Source organism: Temnothorax longispinosus, chromosome 7, assembly GCF_030848805.1.
Source record: "Temnothorax longispinosus isolate EJ_2023e chromosome 7, Tlon_JGU_v1, whole genome shotgun sequence".
Lineage (NCBI taxonomy): Eukaryota > Metazoa > Arthropoda > Insecta > Hymenoptera > Formicidae > Temnothorax > Temnothorax longispinosus.
In genome coordinates, this window is record NC_092364.1 from 10,622,394 (window position 1) to 10,647,319 (window position 24,926).

Sequence of the window (24,926 nt, forward strand, 5' to 3'; positions counted from 1 at the left end):
CACCGGCTTATGACTTACGACAGTCGTAAACGGTTACGACAATCTTTGTGCTCTGGCCCATAGCGTAACGTAACGTGGGTCAACGCACAAGAAACGTATCGGTTACGGCGTTATACGTTTCTTGTGCGTTGACCCACGTTACGTTACGCTACATTACCATATGAGAATCTTTAGTCTTGCGGAGGCTCTAAGGCTGATGGCAGAGAACGACACGTGTTAGAGCCACCGCACAAGACTCTCGTATGGTCACGTAGCGTAACATAACGTGAGCCAACGCACGAGAAACGTATTGGTTACGGCCGTTACGGCGTTATACGTTTCTTTAGAAAATCGAAAAAACAAATTTTTGATCTTCTCTTAGCCCCCCCATTTTGACTGTGGTAGTTTTTTTTTTTTTTAATCGATTGGCGATTGATTGGCAATGTTATTTGGTACCGCATTGAAACCTTTTGGTAGTTTCGCGTTTTAAAAAGAAAGAATTAATTGTCAACAAATTTTTAACCTTCTTTAGCGCCTACACTTTGACTGTTGGAAATTTTAAATTCTTTTTTTATCAATCGTTTAGTGGTTGATTGGTAATGTTAAGAGCTGTAAGTTATTGAAAATTTTATTTTAACATTCCAGTTATGTATAGTGACGATTGCACACATTCACTAATGCTGCGTTCCCACTACACGCGACGCAAGATCTTGTCGGAAATGACGTCATAAAATGAAACGTTTTGATTGGATAACTCATGACGCGGCGTCGTGACGCGACGCGTGTAGTGGGAACGCAGCATTAGTGAATGTGTGCAATCGTCACTATACATAACTGAAATGTTAAAATAAAATTTTCAATAACTTACAGCTCTTAACATTACCAATCAACCACTAAACGATTGGTAAAAAAAGAATTTAAAATTCCCAACAGTCAAAGTGTAGGCGCTAAAGAAGGTTAAAAATTTGTTGACAATTAATTCTTTCTTTTTAAAACGCGAAACTACCAAAAGGTTTCAATGCGGTACCAAACATTGCCAATCAATCGCCAATCGATTAAAAAAAAAAAAACTACCACAGTCAAAGTGGGGGGGCTAAGAGAAGATCAAAAATTTGTTTTTTCGATTTTCTAAAGAAACGCGCAACCACCAAAAGTTTTTAATGCGGTACCAAGCATTGCCAATCAATCGCCAATCGATTAAAAAAAAAAAACTACCACAGTCAAAGTGGGGGGGCTAAAAGATCAAAAATTTGTTTTTGATTTCCTAGAAAAACGAGAAACTACCAAACGTTTTGAATACGGTACCAAATACTACCAATCAACCACCAAACGATTGGTAAAAAAAAATATATCAATAATCCACTTGGGGGGGCTAAATTTGTTTAGGTCTCATTCACGGCCTCGATTGAGAAATCTCTCGCGCGTGCGGAATCGGCCATCCGTCGCACAGATGACGCGTGCGCAATGGGCCACTTTCCACGCACTTTGTAATATAAAGGGTGTGTAACACGTGCGGGTTGAGAATTGGACTCGCCTTCGGCTCGTGCGTCCACTCCGCACCCGTGTCCAATTCTCAACTTCCCGCACTTGTTACACAAATAACTATTCTCTGCCTTGCTTTACGTCTACGATTACGATAGACGTAAGAACCTACATTTCGTTCTCTGCCATCAGTCTTAGGAACTCTAGGATAAATTATAGGTGGATGTGTATGAATTTCATCGATAGCAGACGCGTAGGATGAGATAATTACATTTAATATCCCAATTCTTATACATCGACGTCAATATAAGAAATACGATTTCATTCGTTTTACTCGATCCGATTGCTAATTAGCAAACAACCGCTCTCCTAGTGATCAATTGACAATTAATTAGCGCTTTCCTTCATAGTGTAGTCGTCTACAAAGTTAGATATCGATCACAGCCTATCCAAGACTTTGCCACACATCATTCTCTCGTCGTGTTAAGCACAGAGATAGATACCTAGGTAACCTCGAAGGATTCCATTCCCTTACATTTCTCACAAAAGAAATAGAATCTTCGTATTTGGAAATCTTGATCTCGAGTTACTTAAGGTATATAATACAACCTCGCATGCGTGCGCATATACTGACTCTCTGCCATTTTTTCTCCATCAGCTATACCAGCTATAGTGTTTGTTCGTACAAATTATTAATCTAGCAATAAATATATTAGATCGCTTAGAACAATCTAGACGCATTAGTCCATGTGCCATATGTATGCAATATAAATTATGAATACAACAAGCGCGTCGTATGGATTAATCGCATTCTTTCATTTTTTTTTTCCTGCTCGACTCTTCTCGTAGATTTTTCTCTTTAATTCACTGCGGCTGTCGCAACGGATGGTTGCGTTTTCTGATGTGTTGCCTGTAGTAGGCTGTCACAGCAGGAGTCTTTCGTACTGGGTGGCAACTTCCTCGACCTCTGACATGTCACTGATTGTTGTAGAGTCGCCGTTTCGAAAGATTCCGCTTCATTTTCTGTTTTAATGTTCTGGTGTCGAGCATTACACTGACAGGAGCTTGTATGATGGTGGTGCACCCGCGCGTAACAGTCGCTACACACTCTTACAGGATTGTAGAGTTGTTCGCTAGGCAAAGGGGTAGAGTTCTCGGAGCAATCGGCACAAAAAATCTTGCCACAGCATCTATATATAATACAAAATATATAATACGAAAAATAAGTCTAAGAATTATACAGTTAAACAAGAGAATAATCTTTCTTTTTCATAATGCTGAATACGATTTGTATTCAAAAGTATGATGTAATAATTCTGAACAATTTAAAAAAAATCAAGATTGTAAAAAAGGAATATTTGAAAGTAATTTACTGTAATTGTGACTATTATGATATCGAAAACGTTTTATTTATTGTTTTCTCAAAACTAAATAAATTATTTAAATTTTCAACTTTCTAAAAGACATTTGCAAAAATTAATATTAAAAAGATTTCTGTGACGGGAAGATTATTAAACCAAAGATCACAGACATTTGTATCAAATATTGAAGCAGCTATATATTCACTAATGTTAGATTCGTGTCCAGCAATCAGAAATATTTTGTACATTTTGCAAACATTCAAGGTTTTTTTAGTTTTGACATCTACCATATTATTTATTATACTGTTTTTAATTTGAAATAAAAATATTATATAACTGGCAAACTCTTAATTTAAATAAACAATTAAAAATGTAGATTGTCCGTGATGTATCTCACAATTCTTCTGCAATGTAATAGACTCAATATTTTAGTTATATAAATGCTATTAAATTTAAATTTTCATAGCTAGTTCAGTCTTTTAACGACTGACAATTTTTACAAGTCTTTGTTTTAAATTTGACTAATATGTCATATACCGTAGTTATAGTTACAATTTTAATTTTAAATTTTTCAAAATTGTAATACGTTGAAATTGTATTTAATATAAAAAAAACTACATTGAATGATTATTTTCTTTGTGGAATATAAAAAATTCTTTTATTAAATTGCGGTTTTTTTCCATCATTGTGTACGTGAACGAGTCTTCCTATTATTAGTGGCAGCTCTACTAACAACTACTGTTTTATCATGCAAAATGCATACCTGCAGTGATGCTTACGTCTACCGAGCCAGAACTCTGTGTTACATCCCATGCATCGAGTCACGGCATGATCGGGCACCCATAATGTAGGTGCAGGACCTAATTCCTCCACAGCTTCCCAGGACATGTCCGACGGTAATGATTCTCCATGTTCACCGGCGCTACCCACCGAATCAGGTAATGAACCCTGTAAATCATCGCGTACATTATTTTTATTTTATTTTTATTACATCATCGATCGCATACACACGTAAAAACATAAGATAAACTCAACCAAAGGACTCTACTTACAATGTCATCGATACGATCGGTATCTGTGTTATGATTGCAAACTTGCTTAATTAGTGCCAATCTCGTCGTGTGTAACTCCTTTCTTAAGGCTTCCTCCTTGAGCTAGAAGAGTAATTCGAAATTAAATAATTATATGGCAAAGGTTTTTAAAAGATTTTTGGAAACAGGATCATCTCTACTGTACATGATATATCGCCAGATACTTTCGAGGAATATGCCAGAAGTGTGTAAAATACCAATAATTGCTGCTTTAAGTACCTTATGCTCTACGATAATTTGTTGTACTCGCATTTGGACATCGCAACATATGACAGGAAGACCGTCAACGTCATCCAACCAGTCAGGATTTTCTAGCACAACGTCCTGATGGGTCGGAGAAGCTGGACATATGCTACTGGGAGTTCTTGATATCAATGGGACGCTGGTATCACTCACGTCACTACCCTCATTGCGATTACACGAAGAACAAACAACCTGTGTACTAGTAGTGCCAGTTTCAATCCATGGTGAAACAATATCGTGTGAAGAACTTGTTTGTGGTCTACAAATTTCAACAAACTTTATAGATGCTTAAAGTTCATTTAAATATCATTGTAAAGATATAAAAAAACTGCGCACTTACGCTTCTTTCTCTCCATTTACCACTGGAACAACGGAATCGTTATTAGGTATTAAAGTATCAGTAGAACTATCTACCGAAGGATTAGCGGGCGAATCGCTGGATGTTTGATTAACAGTATCTCGTTTTGCCCCGATATCAGTCTCTGACAAGTTCTCGTTTGCGGCTTCATTTTTGTTATCGTCTATGTTCTTCACACTCTTTTGATCCACCTCAGTCTGAAGTGCCAGAGAGTCAAATTTCCTGCGACAGAAACGTACAAGAAAAATTTACAAACGTGTCGGCTTATCGATTTGAACTGTATCGTCGATCGCGTACTTTTCCATAGAAATACTTGGATCGCTACGTCTTCGGTGCAGATATGCTGCATGATCGGGGGCGTGCATAAGATCACCGTACGACCTCGTCTTCGTCATTTGTCCCTGCGGCTCTTCACTCTCGCCACCTTCGATGTCTATCACTGTCATTCTTTGTTTATCGTCTCTCATACCGAGTGATGATTCCATGGAGCCTAAATACACCTCGGACCATAGAACAAGATCGCGTACGTTACAACTTGGCCATAATACCTAAAGCAAAATAATTAAAATTAGGATTGTTTGAAAAACCGTTTTGTCATTATGTGGAATTGTATCAATCATGTGATACTTTGCGACGCACTTGATTCTTTAATGGCGAATACAGATGATTCACAAACGCAGTTGAGTTGAGGAAACGCCAAACTGAAAACGTACGCTCGCGTATTCTCAACTGTAGCCTCTCCTGCCTGGTATTACACAGGAATGTACCGAACAATTGCGAGTACGTATGTTGAGCCAATTTCACCTAAAACATTAATATTGCAGATCGCTTAGAAATGATTTCTTCGATAATACATATCTTCTCTCATGACTGTTTATATATTTACTAGATATGCTGATGACATTTGAAAACTACATTGAAATTGCAGGATTAACTGATGGACACAGTCAAGCCACTGAAGAAATACTGGACAGCGTTCGTTGGGATCATCGCAGCCAATCATTTGACCACATCGATCCGCGAACTTGTGTCCAAAGTCTAACCATTCTCTCTCAACTAAGACTTGAAATCCCTAGAATAAAACAATAAATGTAAAATCAGAATAGTATAAAATTGTGTATAGAGCAGTACTCAAATCACTTGGTCATCTATTATCCTTAAAAGGTATTGTATACCTCCATAGTACGATAATATGGATCGAGTAATATTTGGGCTAATGCAACAATTTGGGGAGTTCTGTCCCAGCCGTCGCTACAGTGCACTAATACTGGTCGACCGTCCCTCTCAATCGCGGAAGCCACAGTGACCGCTGCCCGCAGTAAACCCGACATATGCTGCAACCATCGCGTCCCTTCCAGCAAACTTAACCAGCTGTAAAATTAAGTTATATAAAAAATTTAAGATAATTAAGAAATCCAAGAATAAACGACATATAAATTTGAAGTCTAAGAATAAACTCACTTTGGTTGATCCGCGTCCGATGCGCAAAGCTGTCGCACGGCATGAAAACTCTTCCGTATTGAATGGATATTCGGCAAATTCATAAATTGTATGTCACAGCTCGGATAATACTCGGGACACTCGCAACCACCGCCGCGTGCCCGATTTGCCACGGCGGTTGTGTACGATCTGGCATCGACAATTAAAACTTTCTATAAAGCAAAAATTATTTATGTGAAACATGAGATATAATTGTATACCTAAACTATATATACCTATATCTAATTCTTTTTCTTTTTTTTTTCTTTTTATTTAATTTCTTATTAAGACTCCTATTTTTTGCTGTGATATGAAAAACATTTTTTCTTGCACTATACAAATTAACCTTAATCCCTCCAACGTTCCGCCATTTAAGGTGATCCTAAGGCCGTGATTCTAGCCGGTTTTTTTCAGTTTTTTTCTTAGCACTAATCTTTTAATTGGCTTTATAGAAATGCAAAATTCTTGTTTAGAATTAAAGTACGCATCAAAATCTAGGTCATGGTGGTCGAATTTATATGTGGTGGTCACGTATAACAAAAAATATTAATTTTTTTTCGTTTTCGATATAAATTCGACCACCATGACCTAGATTTTGATGCGTACTTTAATTCTAGACAAGAATTTTGCATTTCTATAAAGCCAATTAAAAGATTAGTGCTAAGAAAAAAACTGAAAAAAACCGGCTAGGTGATCCTAAAGCCGTGATCCTAACCGGTTTTTTTCTTAGCACTAATCTTTTAATTGGCTTTATAGAAATACAAAATTCTTGTCTAGAATTAAAGTACGCATCAAAATCTAGGTCATGGTGGTCGAATTTATATCGAAAACGAAAAAAAATTAATATTTTTTGTTATACGTGACGACCACCACATACAAATTCGACCACCATGACCTAGATTTTGATGCGTACTTTAATTCTAAACAAGAATTTTGCATTTCTATAAAGCCAACATTAGGGCTCTGAAATTTCTACCTGATGTTCCCTACTATAACAACTTTTTTAGAGGTAGGGGGGATTATCCCACGGCCGTTGGTTTTCCGAAACAAAACGACGTTAGAAACGCATGGGACACGAAAGTGACTGGTTGGAGGGATTAGGGTTAATTTTGTCACATGTCAGTACACATGTTTTATAGTGTAGAAAATATACTGAAAACTCGAAGATTTCTATGATTTATAAATCAATTAATCGCTGTAAATATCGATCAATTATTGTAAGATCCATTTTCACTGAAAATGTAAGATATTGAATTGTGCACTTATTAATGCAGAATAATAAAAAGGTGAGTTTTCAGGTATATTGTATTATTAGCTCTCGCGCTATATCAAATATAAGCAGTGAAGAAAAAAGCCGCGAAAGTTTTAATCAAATTGACTGATTACAATCCCCTTACTTTGGCAGCACTCGGCATATTATCACCGGAATCGTCGGAATATATAATAGGCGAATCTACTATCGTAGATTCGCCTTTATCATAGCTACACGCATCCGCGAGAGCTTTTAGAAGATCTTCGTCCTCAGAACTTCTCCAACCGAGCCAACCAACTTCCGGTTGACTACTGCGAGCTATCACAGCGCCGTTATTTACGTGTCTTAAAAAATATATTTGTAATAATAAAATAGATGACACTTATTATAAATACTACTATATAAAATATATAAAATAAAGACTATACCTCCAGACAATAGCTGGAATTCGTCTGGAACTTCGAAATTTGGCAACAAATTCGAGAGTTTCATCGGAAATGCAAGCGGGAACTAGAAGCTGTGGTGGATAGGATGGACACATCCGATAATCCTTATTTATTTGACTTATGCGCCATGTGCCATGCAAATTAAATTTTAATCGCTCGACCTAGGATATAATTTTGTGGAGTAAAAATTTAGAGTAAAAATTTCTACAAACAGCCACAATTACAAACATTTAAGAGGCGTACTGACCTCTGAATTAAAAGTAGTTATATAAGAACTATTATCTTTCCCGAGCCTAGGATAATCTTTGCCTTCTTCCATAGACCAAGCATAGTATGCGAACGCAAATATATCTTCTATACTTTTTCGCGGATAGGTCACTTTGTGCAATCGTTTAAACCACTCCAAACAGTGTTCATTTGTAGTAAATGCACAACTGAAATATCAGCATTTATCAATATTTTGGTATCTTTTTCATAAAAGTAACTATATATATATATATATATTTTTTTTTATACGCCATGTTTAATAAATTTAAAAGAGAAAAATGCGACAACTCTCATACTCATATATGGATGTAAAAAATGACAGTATATCATAAATACCTCAAGGAACGTGCGTCTTTGCATCCAATGTGCAAATAAAATATCTCCTTGACCTCCAATTGCTCGATGAGACCAAGAGGTATATTGTAACACGTTTGACTTAATTGTAGATAAAGTCTATAATTTGAAAGTGCCAAAACACCATCCGTTGTCCGTCCCAATGCCACAACCGATTCTCCGCTCAGTGGTGTAAATGGAATCGTTAACGTTTCATCCTCGCATTCAAAGTGTATGTGCTTAGGAAACAACTCTGAGGCATGTAGATGACATATGGACTGCAAACTGGTAGGTTCTTCTGAACTCTCCATCTCTTCGTTCTATAATTAAGATATATAGTAAGATATATAAGATATATCCTTAATATTTACGGTTAACTGTACTGTTAATTTAATTATATGTATGCGACATTTAAGATCTAAGATCTCAAAGCAGGTAAAAAATATTGACGGTTGTCTTATCTCTATCATTGTATTGTTCTTTATATCAGTAATACAATTCAAATAATACAAACTTACTTAACACAAACTCAGTGACTATTTGGTATGCCAAGCAAGTGCCCTGGCTCCTGTAACATATTGATAACTTGTAATAACATGTATACTTTGCCTCCAAACAGGCCTAACAATAGGCCTGTTCTTTTTAGCTGAACTTGGAGCTTAGCTTTTCATGTTGGAAAAAAAAAGAAAAAAAGAAACTGTGCAAGAAGTTCAACTAAATAGAACACACCTATTTATATATAAACTATATTATATATAGTTCGATATTATTACCAATGTACCTTCTTTCCTATCTATGTGTACGTTAAGCCCATTTATTTCAGCTATATTTTATATGTCTGTCTATCGCTAAAGTTTAAATATGCATAAGTTATATATTAAATGGGTGTTGTTCATTTAGTGACACAAGCCAACATAAGTATCGTTCTGTTTTTTGTTACTTATTGAATGCCAAGAAAAATAGAACGTTTGTATAAAGTGTCACTAAATGGAAAGCCAATATAGAACATTTAAGTATATAACAAATTCATCAATTTTATAATTAGATTAAATTTTTTTCATCAGAAATCGCTTCATCAGAAATTCCCTTTTTGACATGTCATTCTTTATTTTACACTTCCTATAATTGCCAAAGGCTTCTTAATCGTAGTGTTATCATGCATGTAGGAAAAGTAGATTGAAGTCCATGAGTCAAGGGGATCCTGCAGTGACTGGCGAACTTCCTCGATGTCGATAATAGGCTTGTTCGCGTTGCTAAGAGGCTTGTTCGCGTTGCTTGAAATCCCCAAACATTTTTGCACTTGAAATAAGATAAATATATATTCGGTCGTTGAAGAGAGAGAAAGCGAAGATGCTGAGTGCAAAAAGTGCAAGCAACGCGAACAGACTGAATGTCAACCTTTCTAATTTTGTTTTCCCTATATCTGTCTTTGTCTAACGAAATGACATCTGTCCTTTTTTCGATTGCTCGCCATCTCTCGCAAGATCCGGCAACTACTGTTGCTGCTCTTCTTGTCATTCTGCATCCGTATTTGCATTACTAAAATAATTTTTCGATGGATCTTTTTTTTGTACGCATTGAATCTTACTTCTACTTGCACGATATTATTTCTACATGTCTTCCCAAGGGCAGATGATAAACATTATGTATGTATAAACTGCAGAATTTTTGTTTTAAGTAAATATTGTCGTCAGGTGACAGCTGTGTATGTGCCCAAATAAGTAATATTTTTAATTTTTTGATGTTTTTGATATAAAATCGCGTTTGCTACCCTAGATTTTTGTGCGTACTTTAATTCTGTAAAAGATTTTTGCAATTCTATAAAGCCAATTAAAAGATCCATCGAAAAACGATAATGTCGGTAAATCATACGGCTGCAGGATCCCCTTAAATACCTAGTTAATTACCGCCAATTTCAGCTGACTTTTTTTCCACATCATCACATAGAGTTTGTTTCCTATTACTGCACTGACTGCACTAGTTCAATAACTGTATGTATGTACATACACTAAAGTAACTAAAGCGGGGAGCACACACTTCTGCACAATGCATAATGCGTAAGCATAAGAAAATTGATTGGTCTATTTCCTTATGCACATGTGTATGGACCAATCAATTTTCTTATGCTTACGCATTATGCGTTGTGCAGAAGTGTGTGCTCCCCGCTTTAAAGCATGAAAGTCTTATGTACAACGTATGTGCATACGTTTTTCGGTTCAATGTACACTTCTCAAACTAGTGCAGTCAGTGTAGCAATAGAAAAACAGACCCATAGGTGGAACCATTCGTAATTTAGAAAACACAGTAACTATTGTCTACAAAATTCGAACATAATAACTATTTTTAAACAGGAAATGCAGCTGAATAAGTGTCCTACATATTTGCTCTTTCAATTTTTACGCTTGTATTTTTACTGCTTTCGTCTATTCTTTTTTCTTATTTTTCGATACTTATATATATATATATATATATATATATATATATATATACGTTTCTTGTGGAAAACTATGTAACTTAATGTAGTAAAGATAAAAAACCTATTATCTTTTCTTATCACAAATCTACATTGGTTGGCGGGACACCGCAACATCGCGTTGTAACGCGACGTGATACAACGTTAGACACACGTCACGGCCACGCTACATTGCATTCTACTCCGCATCTCCGCGATGCCTGCCTGCTTCGTCTGGCCTTTCGCTCTTATCATTATGCAGCCGAAAGATAGAAAGATAGAGAAAGAGAGAGAGAAAGAGAAAGAGAAAGAGAGAGAGAGAGAGAGAGAGAGAGAGAGAGAGAGAGAGAGAGAGAGAGAGAGAGAGAGAGAGAGAGAGAGAGAGAGAGAGAGAGAGAGAGAGAGAGTGCATAATCATTTACGATATTGTACGAGCACAAGCGTAGACTCGCGTCTTACCTACTCACTTCTAAATTGTGATATCCCACACGATGGACAACATACGTCGGCTGTATCTCCAAGGTGTATGTGTATATTTATATATATATATATATATATATATATATATGTATCTTTCTCTTTTTCTATCTCCCTCCACAGTCTATATTCTCTCACGCGAAATCCATGAACTGAATGTTGCGGGACGCCACGTACTAACGACGCTGCCCCGCGACGCGGAGCATCGCCTTCACGGGCACCACTGCGACGATGAAATGTCAGGAACACGGATGTGTACTACAGGCATATGTTGAATGGCAGCGAGCACTTGGTAGAAGTGGTGGCGACGGCGACGATCAGTTCTCAATGTTCTCATTACGGCGCGGCGGCTGGCTCATAGCAGCACGCGCGGCGCGCGGTCCGTGTCGTCTCGCTATCGAAAGTCGAAAGCCGAAACGTTCGTATGTAATGTATGTATATTTGCGAGACAAGCGCGCAATTTCGTTGCGTTACATATAACCGAGTTGCGATAACGCACAACGATATCGATACCTTCCAATCTAAATCGACTGAATCTTCAGAGTTGAATCTTCGAGTTCGAAGCTCGGTCGCGATCACACACGATCACAGACTGCTACGTTCCGATATTCACTGTCAGTACTGAAAAACTATAATTGTACGTCACGTAAACTATAGATTTTCAGTACTTGCAGTGAATATCGGAACACACACAGCCAATACACACCATCAATGGGTGCATCCAGAAGCACGACCACTCACTGAGCTAAGTAGTAATTAAGTGTGATTGGTTGGATCCAAAGAAAAGAACCAATCACATTCAATTGCTACTTAACGGCTCAAGCTGGATGCACAATGAAAAACACAGGCAACAACATGAAGAATAGAGGCAATAGGAACAGAATTTCCAACGCGTTGGATTTCTATTCTCTATTGCCTGTACATACCTATCCAATCGCAGCTAAAATCAAATCACTGTATTGGTCAGATACAAGCAACAGAGAATAGAAATCCAACGCGTCGGAAATTCTGTTCCTATTGCCTGTGTTTTTCATTGTGCATCTAGTTTCAGGCTGCGTTCCGATATTCACTGTCAGACTGAAAATCTATAGTGTATGTACATACGTTACGTAAACTATAGATGAATATCGGAACGCAGCTTCAGAGAGCGATTATTCTGGATTAGATTTCTATTTACCGCAGGGTATATAAATTGTGGAATATTAATCTTAAAATATTTCAAGGACCCTATTCTGGATGCATCCAATAGGGGCATTCAGGAGCGCAACCGCTCACTGTCGCTAAGTAGCATGGTGTTAGAAGACGGGTGTGTAAAGCGGGGAGCACACACTTCTGCACAACGCATAATGCGTAAGCATAAGAAAATTGATTGGTCCATACATACACATGTGCATAAGGAAATAGACCAATCAATTTTCTTTAACGCATTATGCGTTGTGCAGAAGTGTGTGCTCTCCGCTTAACATTGCGCATAATGACGGCCGGAGAATACGACAGCCAATCAAATGTTTATCCAAAATGTGGCGCCACATTTAAATGCAGCATAAAGGTGGAAGCACATAAATTGCAGGAGCCATGAGCAGAATGCAGAAGCCATATGCGCATGCGCTATGGTATCTGTTAGAGCTCTTCAGATACCATAGCGCATGCGCGTATGGCTTCTGCATTCTGCTCATGGTTTCTGCAATTTTATGTGCTTCCACCTTTAGTCACAGTTTGTGACAAAAATGCAAACAAAAATAAAAAATTTGTAAATATAATACGAAACCTCACAAATTAATAAAAAAAATATAATACACTAATAATAAAAAAAAAACAATGTCTACATATTAATAAGTAAGGAAATAAAGATTAAATATTGCAAATGGAATTAGAAAACATTATTAATAAGGAAGTATACAGAAATAATTACTCGTATTGCAAACTGTAAGAACAATATTCCTGACACAATGTTATATATTTAAAATCGTCTTAAGTTTATTATAGAATGTTATAATAAAATAGCCTTTGCAGCATTTTAAGATAAGCTTTTCTGTAATCTGAAATTGAAGATTAAACTATGAGCACCGTTCTAAGTTGTAGAGACGTGTAATTGATTGTAATATAAAAGAAAGTGTAGGAGTGATATTATATTAATCCTAGACAGACTCACTGGGGTAATACGTTACCCCACGCGAAATTCAAATTCGCATTAAAAGATAAAGAATTTTACTTTATATACCCCAAGGGGCCTTAAAGGGCGTTTTGAAGGGACGTACCCAACCCTAACCTCCAATTCATCCTACTACCTTACTGTTTCCAATTCATCCTACTACCTTACTGTTTCCTCCTTTGGACAACGGTTTAACGTCTCTTCCGAAAGACGGAGCCCAGTTTTCTCCGCATCTGCACGGAGGGGCGCGGTTTTTTCGGAAAAAACTTTTCCATGATTCATGGCTCTAGTGGACTCGAACCTGGTTCCTCAGATTACGAGTCTGGCGCTCTACCACTAGACACCACACCGCCGCCCTTCAAATTCGCATTATTTCAGCCAAATTTTTGGTTCTTTGTTTTGTTTTTCGAAATTTTTTTACTGTTTTTTTTTTACTACCGCAAATTGATGACTACTATCGTCTTCCCTATTAAACAACAAACAAAATTATCTATTATAAAGTTTTCTAAGAACATTCTGGAAATATTATACACGCGGTACAAGTTTGGGGTAACGTATTACCCCAGTGAGTCATTCACGTATAATTTACGTATTATTTACGTATTACGTATTAACCCTCCGTAGTTACACCTATTTTTTCTCCCCAGCGCCAGAAGGGAGACGTGGGACGCCACACAACTCTCGATTATTCGTGAATCATTGCAAAAGGGCATCTTCTATTTTGATCATTTCTATGACCGTGCGGCCACTAAGCCGTGGTTCAACAAGGTTAGAGCGGAAAGATATTTTGTTACGTTGATAAATAGATTGAGAGCTAACCATTACAATCTTGGCTCATCCCTCAAGAGAAAAGGCTATATCGACAACGAGAGATGCGAATGTGGTTGCGAATGCGAGGATATACATCATGTGATTTGGAGATGCTGTAAATTCGATGAGTGGAGAGCTGTTATGGATAATGAATTGAGAGAAGCGGGTTATATGGAGGAAATAGATATCTTTCGTCTCATTCAAGCTGGAAATTGGAATGTTTTGTATATAATTTTTAAATTTATTAAGCATACGGGCAAAGTAATTTAGTGTGTTTGAGTAATCCTTAGGTTTAGACTATATGTGCCAATTGCCACGTGCACAAGGCACCTTTCTGTCCTCATCCGAGGACGCCAAAGGAAAAAACCCCCACCTATTTTTTCAAACAAGGAAGTCACTCTGGGTCATTTTGACCCGAGACGAACTTTGACCGTGCGCTATTTGACCATTTATCCATGCACCAATCGTGTTGAAAAAATTCTCGAATGCACTTGCGATATTGCTAAATTGATTGCTATAAAAAAAGAAGGGCCTCAGGAATTTTTAACATATAAAAAAATTCGCGAAAAATTTGTGTTAAAAAAAAAAAATTTTTTTTAACTACAGCTAGAGGGCGTCATGTCCGCCAATTTTCAAGTTACGCGCAAGATATTTACGACCAAAGTTGAGGCTCTGGTCAAATTGACCCGGTGTGACTACGGAGGGTTAACTTGTCTGATCTCGTTGAAATTGAAGTCACAAATCACCAATAGTTTTAATTTTTATCAAGAAAAGGAAATCGTTTCGACATGAATAAACAGCACATAATATATATATATATATAAATAAGAATATACAGCAAAAATAGCATTAATCACATAAAGTAATAATATGCCTAGAATTAATGTGTCAATTTAACTGTTCGTAAATGGATATATTTCTGAAAACAATATTCTTCAATCTACAAGGATTAATTTCACTCATAACGAAAAGGAAAATGAAAGAAGCAATATAACTAGTAAGCTCAATGAGTCGTCAGATATATCAGATGAATAATCCTTGATCATAGATATTGACACACTAATTCTCGTTAAACGAATACAAATATAGCTTGCAATAATTGATCTGAAAGTATCTATGCTATTATCTTTCTTGAAAAGGGAACGCAAGCAAGATTACTTATTGAAACGTAAACGAAAGATCTATATTCGAATCGCATAAAATAATTAATCATAAGAATATTTACAAGAAGAAACGCTTAACTTAATCAGACTTTGATTTACAAGAATCAATATGTTATTGTTAGAGAAATATATTCTGATAATAATACTAAGTCGCAGGACATTCACGGTGACAATACAAATCATAGTAAAGAGAGAGATATCATTATCACGTATAAAAAACTGATAACAGATGTTATCGCAAGTCACGGTATTATAAACGAGTCGTGAGTGATATACAAATAAGCACCCTTATGTTCTCAAGTGAAGAATATAATCAAATCTCTATTGGGAGATATTCTCAAAACGCAAACAAACGGTAAATACATACTATCGCAGATAATGTAATTTGAAACGATTATTAAGAGCGAAGCACGTACGCATAAGAAAGGAATAACGTAAAGAATTTACATTTCTCGTGTTTATCACGTAATATCAATCGCACAAAATGAGAAAGTTACTGTCTTTAATTGTTAATAAACTGGTTGCAACCAAAGAAATAAAGAACGAAATTATATTTAGACTGAGCTCAGTTTACTTTATTTGACTCAAAATTAGATGTGCACAACTCTTCGATAAGCGAGGAAGTGTTCCTTTCACCTTGCTCTCGTGAATTTAGCAAGCTGGAAATTGTAACCGAGAAAGGATTAAAGATCCCTTGCAGATCCCTCGTGTAACGTTAGACGAGTATCTAACGTCCTCACTCAAGTATATTAAAAACGCGGTTACCTTAAATTGTACTCGAAGCTCTCATCATATCAGATATGCGAGTAATAATAAATGGTCTCAAAGAATAAGCCAAATTCAATTTTCTCCTCAGTTTATCAATGGCTTCTTGTCTCTTGCCCGAAAGGCTTTCTCGCACGTTCTCAAAATGGCTGCCTTCCTCGTGTCTGAAAGATTTGCCGGACCGTTCCACCATGGATGGCCTTCTGTGACGACCGTTGCCTGCCTTCGTGAGCAGCGTATTCTATTAAATCTATGTGCGCTCAATATCACACCCGTAAGCGGTGCTCGATTCACCACCAACTCGCGTTCAATTCTTAGACGCGAAAGAATCACGCAACTGCGTATTTCGAAGCCTCTCAAAAACCGATAGAAGCAAGCAAAACGAGTGTACCGTACGACGGCCGGAAGACGAATGCTCGCTCGCCGGGCTGCGCGCCCCACCCGACATGCTCACGCACGCGCGCGGTAACCCTACGCCTAGCCGTATCACGCGCCTGGGACGCAACGCGGTCGGCGCCTCTTGCGCGCATTCATACATGGCCTACGCAGAATGCGCGGCCTGACCTACCGCAATACAAAAGCCACAGATGGCTGAACCGACACAATTTCTCTCTCTCTTTCTATGTATTTCTTTCAACACCAGGCCAAACACTGAACCGATCAATCCAGCATAGAGACAGATGACTGAACCGACACAATTTCTCTCTCTCTTTCTATGTATTTCTTTCAACACCAGGCCAAACATTGAACCGATCAATCTAATTTTAGCCTTGATGCACGGTAATGGAAATTTTTTTTACATTTCTTAAAAACCTGTAAGCTTTTGGACTTGATCTTAACAAAATGGTTGATGTAATATCTTCAGCTGACCATTTGACATGACTCCTTGTCGATGACATTATTAACATTTTAAACTGGCCAGGTGTAAATACTTTACGCAGAGCATCAATGGCTATTGTTTCCGCCTCTTTATGCCTTTATTCTTTGTCATTTTTTCAACTTCTGTTATTTGCAACTGTGTAACTTGTATACTTAAACCTTGATTTTTTTCTTCTAAGAATTCTTTTTCTTCTAAAAGATTTTTATTTTTGTTTAGGAATTCTTGGTCCGTTTCTCCTGCATTTCCTAATTGCATCAATAACGTTTCGACATCAACATTTGCATTATTGCCAATATCTCTTGCATTCTGTAATATAGTTATTTGTCTAACAAGTGCGGGAAGTTGAGAATTGGACACTCGTGCGGGTGATCGCACTCGCCTTCGGCTCGTGCGTCCACTCCGCACTCGTGTCCAATTCTCAACCCGCACGTGTTACACACCCTATTTTATATTACAAAGTGCGTGGAAAGTGGCCCATTGCGCACGCGTCATCTGTGCGACGGATGGCCGATTCCGCACGCGCGAGAGATTTCTCAATCGAGGCCGTGAATGAGATATTTCCCGCACGCAGTGTTACTCTAGGGCCACTTTCCACGCACGTGTGATAATAAATATATAATAATACTTTTCATAGCAATACATACTAACAAATTAAATATGATTCGAACCTATTAAATAATAATTTTAAAGAAACATTTAATTACATACATCTCTTGTTGCACCGCTTTATTTTGCTCTTCCATACTTTGTACAGCTGCTTTATCTATATTTTTTGCAACTTCTTCCATATCTTGTATAGAATTTCCTTCCACATTCTTTACAGCTTGATTCTTATTTTGGCCGGTATTCATAATCAGATCTTATTTCAAGACCGTCTTAAGTAATATCTTAAGATGCTAATACGGCTCTGTGATTGGTTAATGACATCTTAAGATTGTACTTAAGATGGTCTTATAAGAACCGACTATGAATACCGGCCTTTGTGTTTTGTTTGTTTCCACATTTATTAAAACTTCTTCTTGCGATGCTATTTCTGTTGTGAGTATTGCACAACACTGGCGGAAAAAATTTCTATGAATAACTACAAAATTTGACTAGAAATAGAAATTTGTACATTTTTGTTGAAATATTTAATTTTTTGTAGAAATAGTTATTTTTTTGTAGAAATATCTACGAAATAGTACCACAAATTACAATGTTCTCAAATCAAGAAATTATTGCAAGTAGTATTTTATAAAAAATTACAATTTTATAAAAAATAGTACAAAAATCTACAAATTTTAAAAATTAAAAAAAAAAACAAAATCTTAAAAAATTAACAAGGGAAGCACATAAAATTACAGGAGCCATAGGCAGAATGCAGAAGCCATAGCGCATGCGCTGTGGTATTACTTTTATCTGCCTATGGCAGAATGGCAGATATCATAGCGCATGCGCTATGGTTTCTGTATTCTGCCCATGGCTCCTGGATTTTCAATCTACATAAAAATACATAATGCATAGCCACGGGCATAGGCACATACATTCTCATTGTAGCCGGTCCTAAAGAAAAGTGATTAAGAACAAAGAACGGATTTATATTGATTAACACGTAAGTATTCTCATTATTTAATTATCAACGTAATGAAAATACGATCTGACAATGACCGTATATAATTATATTAGTGTGAATTGTCTCAGTTTCGTAAACATAGTGTTTTGAGGTTAATTTTATTTTGTGTGCCGAATACAGCAGCAGCAACGCGCGGCTCAGGACAGTTTGAAAAACATAGACAACGAGTCCGATGCACCTAAAATACCGATCAGATTATCAAAGATTGGTATTCGGATGACGAGGACGATGATGATGATGACGAGGGAGGTAATCTTACTATAGTGGATAGTTCGAAAGACGAAATCGAGCCTATCGAGAAGACGCAAAACCTCGTTATCAAGGAGGAGTTCCAGCCTGCGACATCCGTGTCCAACGTACCCCAGCCGGCCGCTATTTTGGACAAATTAGGTGACCTGAGCAAAATTGATATCAGTGCCGAAGTATCCAAATTGCTTTCTACTCTGAAGGCTCAGAGCTCCGCGACCAACAAGACGCAAGCAAACTCGAATCAAGACGCGTCGAAAGCTAAATCGGCGCAAGATCCGAAGACGGATAGCGAGACGTCGTCGAGTCCGAGGCGATCACCAGAAATTGTAATTTATTGCAAAATAAACGCATCTTCTCATAATTTTCGGTAAGTTTTATATACAGTTTAGGTGTAAAAATTTATTATTAAAACATTCTCTTGATTTCTCGTTATCAAGGAGGAGTTCCAGCCTGCGACATCCGTGTCCAACGTACCCCAGCCGGCCGCTATTGTGAACAAATTAGGTGAACTGAGCAAAATTGATATCAGTGCCGAAGTATCCGAAGACAGTGCATCTGTCGAACTTCGTTATCTGTCCAGTTTTTAATTTTTATCGACAATAATAAGTTTTGATAATGTTTTATTATTAATTAATATAAATAAACATTGTTATTGTCAGTCGAATTACTCTTTCACCTGTCAGTTACTTTGTATATGCATATTCGTGATTTTTACTAGTAATAATTTCCACGAATTTAAATTCTTAGGTATCAGCGCAACCGTCAAATTACATAATTAAGTTTTAATCTATCAATTAATGACAATCAAATTTTTAATAATTAATACAAAATTTCATATTCGCGCGAACATATTGTATCAATAATATATATATATATATATATATATATATATATATATAAATTTTTAATCGTATAAGTACAATTTTAACCTAGCGACTTAAATTAACGCATTTTCGTCGTTCGTTTTGTCAACTTCAATAACGTGTCAAGTTTTATTGCCTGGTGATCTTTCGAAAACGATAAGTTCGAAGCGTCTTTTATTAATTTGAATCAAGCAGTTGCAGAGCATTTGAATTCTAAAAAAGATGGTGCACAAATGCAGAATGATCCAGACACTTCATTTTGCAATCTGGTTATGGCGGAATTAAAACAATTGGATGATGATATAAAACAAGTCAAGAAACAAGAAATGATGAAAATTTTGTGGAGAAAGGAAAACCTGTGAGCGAGATGATTTTTGTGATAAAATAAATAATTGCATTTATTCGTAGATACATATAATACTCATGTCTTAAGATTGTGCGATATTAATTTTAGTAATAACATATATGTGTACTGGTATATAATAATATTAATAATAATAATATTAAAGAAATCTTGTACTATTTATTTTATATTCACATAATAAATACATATTAGCATTACATTTCACAATATGACACGTGTGTAATCAATCGATCAAATGTTTACGTGTAGATGAAGTCTTGATTTTGTCCTCTTGTTACATGATCATGCTGCTAATTGACCATTCCATTTGGAGTCATAAAATAATTGCAAAGAGAGTCTTTAATGTGCGTCGCAAATGCACCATTTTCGTTATTTTCAATAATTTCATCATTGTTTTCAAATTGTAAAATATTACCTTCTTTGTTTCTTAAGAAATTGTGCAAACATACAGTTGCCAAAATATATTTATTGATATTATCAGGAATCGCAGCGATCGGTCTGTTATATATACCCCACTTTTTTGCCAAAATCCCAAATGTATTTTCTATTATACGCCGAGCTCGCGAAAGTCTATAATTAAATATGTTTTTGCGTTCCCCCAAATACCGTCCAGCATATGGCCGCATCAAATGCTTTCCAATGGGGAATGCTTCATCCCCAATAAAAAAATAAGGCACTTGTATATCGGTTCCGCTTAAGCAACTGGTTCCTTCTGGAATATCCAGCATCTCATTTGTCACATTCAAGTAGCTGTTCCCATAAATTCCCGCATCACTGTTCTTCCCTATTGACCCAATATCCACCAAAGTGAATTGATAATTGTGATCACACACAGCCAAAAGTACGATGCTGTATCGTTTGTGATAATTGAAGTACAGCGTACCAGAATTAGGGGGGCATTGAGCATCGACATGTTTTCCATCAATTGCCCCCAAGCAATGTGGAAAATTCCATAATGTCCAAAAACCCTCAGCAATTTGTAAATATTCTTCTCTTGAAGGAGCTCGTAGATAGATAGGACCAAGAAGTCTTCCAAATACGTCACACGTCTCTTTAATTATTTTATGTACTGTTGATAAACCAACACGATAGGCAAAAGCAACTTCTGGAACTTTGTCTCCAATCAGAAATCTGTAACATCATTATCAATATTATAATATTAATTGCCAAACTGTTTTTACACATATGTATTGTTAGACTACAAGTAATCCAAACACATACCGCAATGTAACAGCAACTCTTTGCTCTGGTTCAAGTGCCCGTGGACTTCGTTTCATTAAACTTGGATTAACAATGTCCATTAAGTGCTGGAATGTTGGCAGTGTCATACGTGTATACTTGTGGAACATTTGCGGATCTGTTTTCATCTCCTGAAAAAGATTGTAAAACGCTCCTTGCTGTCTTCTCCTTGTGTTAATTGGTCGTACCCAGACACGCCGACGGCGACAATGACGTTTACGGTTTCTACGACGTTGCACCAAAAGTGCTTCCATGTTGACCAGAGCAATTAACAACAAATCATCCATTTCTGTGAAAAGACAAATGTAATTCAATCCAATGCAGTCTTCTCGAATTAAAATCACATTCAGAATTGTATGAACTAATTGCAAAAACGTTAAAGAATGGCCAAACAGCGCAAACATCAAATATCAAAATGAGTGAAAAATATTCAATGATACATAAAAAATAATAAAGTATTATTCGAGAAAATTAACCAAATCAAGAGAATGTTTTAATAATGAATTTTTACACCTAAACTGTATATAAAACTTACCGAAAATTATGAGATGATGCGTTTATTTTGCAATAAATTACAATTTCTGGTGATCGCCTCGGACTCGACGACGTCTCGCTATCCGTCTTCGGATCTTGCGCCGATTTAGCTTTCGACGCGTCTTGATTCGAGTTTGCTTGCGTCTTGTTAGTCGCGGAGCTCTGAGCCTTCAAAGTAGAAAGCAATTTGGATACTTCAGCACACAAAATCAAATTAACCTCAAAACACTATGTTTACGAAACTGAGACAATTCACACTAATAATTATATACGGTCACTGTCAGTTCGTAATTTCATTACGTTGATACTTAAATAATGAGAATACTTACGTGTTAATCAATATAAATCCGTTCTTTCTTCTCGATCACTTTTCTAGAAGGACCGACTACAAGGAGAATGTATGTGCCTATTCCCGTGGCTATGCATTATGTATTTTTATGTAGATTGAAAATCCAGAAGCCATGGGCAGAATACAGAAACCATAGCGCATGCGCTATGATATCTGCCATTCTGCTATAGGCAGATAAAGTAATACCACAGCGCATGCGCTATGGCTTCTGCATTCTGCCTATGGCTCCTGTAATTTTATGTGCTTCCACCTTTAATCGTCCAAAACTGTTCGAGGAGACGCTTTGTGGCGCTGTGATATACGATGATGACGTCACTGGAAAGGCAGCGTGACGTCATCACTCGCGCTATTTTCGCTATTATTTTCGAGGTGAGGCACGAAATACTAGGGTGCATTCCGATATTCACTGCCAGTGCTGAGAACGTGACGTCATAAAGCAGTGCTGGCGATGCGTTCCGTAATTGCTTAAATTGCTTTTACCACACACTATTAGCGCTTAAGCTGCGTTCGGGGAGCTTGCTATCGCTGTCGCCCTATTGGCTCTTTGAACGAAGTTCATAGCGTTTGCGTTTATAGCGTTAACACAGATTAATAGACAGTGCGACGCTATTTATCGCTATGATTTTCCCCGGGCCGTGAGGCGGGCCTGAATCGCGTAGCAAATCTATGATTGGGTGACAGAGCGGATCTCGAAAGCGATACGAAACAATGTTGGGCGCCAGGTGTGGATACGGCCACACCACCGTTTACTCTAAAATGGCGCGTAGGCAAGGAAACTCTCAAGCAAGCCTACGCATCTCTCTCACCCGCGAAAAGTACTCTACATGAACTCTACAAAGATCCGACATAAACTCTAATTATCGACACAACTCAAGGTCGGTCCAGAATGAGTTGCAAACGCCTCGTTGCCAGTTGCAAAGGATGGCAACTACTAGTTGCAAAGTGCTATTTCCGGTTGCAAGAGACAGTTGCGGTTGCCGAACGAGAGTTGCCCAACTTTCACACGTCATGACACATCCGCTCTGGCCGATCGCAACGACTGCTCAGGAATTTCGTTAGAGGGTCGTGGTCCTTACATAGGCTGAATGCAGAGGGGTTTGACCTTGGCGAGGCGAGACAAACACAAAAGAAAGCACTCAAGTAACATGTAAATCAAAATATAATATAAGAGGAAGTTTGATAATAGCGTTACAACTTGCAGGACGCGAGCGAAATATTCGCTGCGATTAAAGATTCCCGGATAATTCCTCGCAAAATAAACGATACGCGCACAATAATTTCTCGCAAAATAAACGATACGCGCAATATAACTCAAAGTTTTCTCGCAACCTAAACGATACACGCAAAATAAAGTTACTCGTAAACGAAACGATACACGCAAATACAACTCAAGGTTTCTCACAAACTAAACGATACACACAACATAGGGGTTCTCGCTTAACGCCCCTCGAACGTAACGCGAAGCCTCGCCGTACGGTCCACACCGCGAGCACGGGATACTCACGCCTAATTCCGCCCGGGGCGTGCGGTACTCTCAGCCGGAGTAAATCTTACCCTCAATTTCTGAACGTTAATCGCGGTCGATTTCGGGCACCTTCTTCGAGAAGGCTGACTCTAAGTCCGGTATGCCGACGCCTCACACTTCCCGTACCGGGCGCGGTACTTTACGTATCCCGGAGGCCGACACGCCCCTGAACGGCCGGACGCGTGGAAAGCCCGCACGACAAAGTTTTCACTACGCGAAAACTAACTCTAACGTAAACGCAGATATCTTACACACAGATCGATAGACGCGATACTCGTCAACGGTAATCTCGAAAAGCTCGAAACGGTAACTTAACTCTAATGACTGTTGAGCCGATCCGCGAGGTTTGATCTCGCAACACGCGCCACACTCATGACGCATGGCCGGTGCCACGCGGTCGCTCGTCGTTACTCGATTACACTCAAAATCTTATACCACACCGGTCGAGTCGGGAAGAAACGGACGCCCCTTCGGTATTATTACGGGGAGTCAGCGGGCGGGCTATGTCTTACCCGTAGAAACGAAACGGAAAAGCGATAATCCCGGCAAGGGATTCACGACAATGACGCGTAGGTAAGGAAACTCTCAAGCAAACCTACGCGTCTCTCTCAAAAATATAACGCGAAACGGTACTCGACAATTCGCCCCGCTGTTCCCCGATACCTGTGGTCCGGGATTGCTGGTCGTTTACATCTCGTCCTTCCTTCCTTCACAACGTAAGGGTTGATTTATAATAGCCGTAACCGTTGATTTAAGCCGTAATCTTTAAGAAATTGACCAATCACAGTCGAATGTGAGAAGAATAATCGACTGTGATTGGTCAATTTCTTAAAGATTACGGCTTAAATCAACGGTTACGGCTATTATAAACCAGCCCTAACTCCTAGGGCCGCCGCCCTCGCTTATTCCCGGCGCAACGGGAAGGCCCTTGCCGTTCGTCAGCCCACGCTCGCGATCGACCCAACAGTGACGGGATCGTTTCCGCGGCTTCGACTCGCGGCCCTCTCGATCAGGGCGCTTCACCGCACCGGCGGATGGCGCCACGCTGTCGAAACGGGCCCTCCGGCCGCTTCTTCCTGAAAACTATAAACTCGGCAGTACGCGCGCAATACAAATATGGGAATTGGGAAGACTGGGACGTGCACACGGTGCAACGTCACAACAGATAGCCAAAGGTCCGGGTTGAGACGAGACCAGCATT

The 24,926-nt window shown here is 38.0% G+C and overlaps 2 protein-coding genes and 1 long non-coding RNA gene across 4 annotated transcripts; 1 reads left to right on the forward strand and 2 right to left on the reverse strand.

Moving 5' to 3' along the window:
• Positions 1-1,715: 1,715 nt before the first annotated feature.
• Positions 1,716-11,828, reverse strand: LOC139816906 (phosphatidylinositol-3,5-bisphosphate 3-phosphatase MTMR4). The gene is made up of 16 exons (XM_071784737.1): positions 11,211-11,828; positions 8,810-8,859; positions 8,295-8,611; positions 7,939-8,125; positions 7,674-7,852; positions 7,391-7,589; positions 5,976-6,166; positions 5,690-5,885; positions 5,401-5,586; positions 5,154-5,318; positions 4,812-5,062; positions 4,497-4,736; positions 4,133-4,415; positions 3,875-3,976; positions 3,586-3,770; positions 1,716-2,651 (listed from the first exon to the last, which is right to left on the reverse strand). The coding sequence occupies exons 3-16, from the start codon at positions 8,600-8,602 to the stop codon at positions 2,321-2,323; spliced, it is 3,003 nt and encodes a 1,000-aa protein (XP_071640838.1). The 5' UTR covers positions 8,603-8,611; positions 8,810-8,859; positions 11,211-11,828; the 3' UTR covers positions 1,716-2,320.
• A 6,525-nt stretch (positions 11,829-18,353) lies between these two features.
• LOC139816909 (uncharacterized) lies at positions 18,354-20,226 on the forward strand. The gene is made up of 3 exons (XR_011733113.1): positions 18,354-18,581; positions 18,723-19,218; positions 19,289-20,226. It is a non-coding gene; the product is annotated as an uncharacterized lncRNA (long non-coding RNA).
• Positions 20,218-22,433, reverse strand: LOC139816907 (uncharacterized). 2 transcript variants are annotated; one of them, XM_071784739.1, is made up of 5 exons: positions 22,181-22,432; positions 21,853-22,019; positions 21,300-21,606; positions 20,962-21,209; positions 20,218-20,862 (listed from the first exon to the last, which is right to left on the reverse strand). In XM_071784739.1, the coding sequence occupies exons 3-5, from the start codon at positions 21,602-21,604 to the stop codon at positions 20,369-20,371; spliced, it is 1,047 nt and encodes a 348-aa protein (XP_071640840.1). In that variant the 5' UTR covers positions 21,605-21,606; positions 21,853-22,019; positions 22,181-22,432; the 3' UTR covers positions 20,218-20,368. The 2 variants fall into 2 exon arrangements, with proteins under 2 accessions (XP_071640840.1, XP_071640839.1); XM_071784738.1 differs by having other exon boundaries at positions 20,218-21,209; positions 22,181-22,433.
• Positions 22,434-24,926: the final 2,493 nt, after the last annotated feature.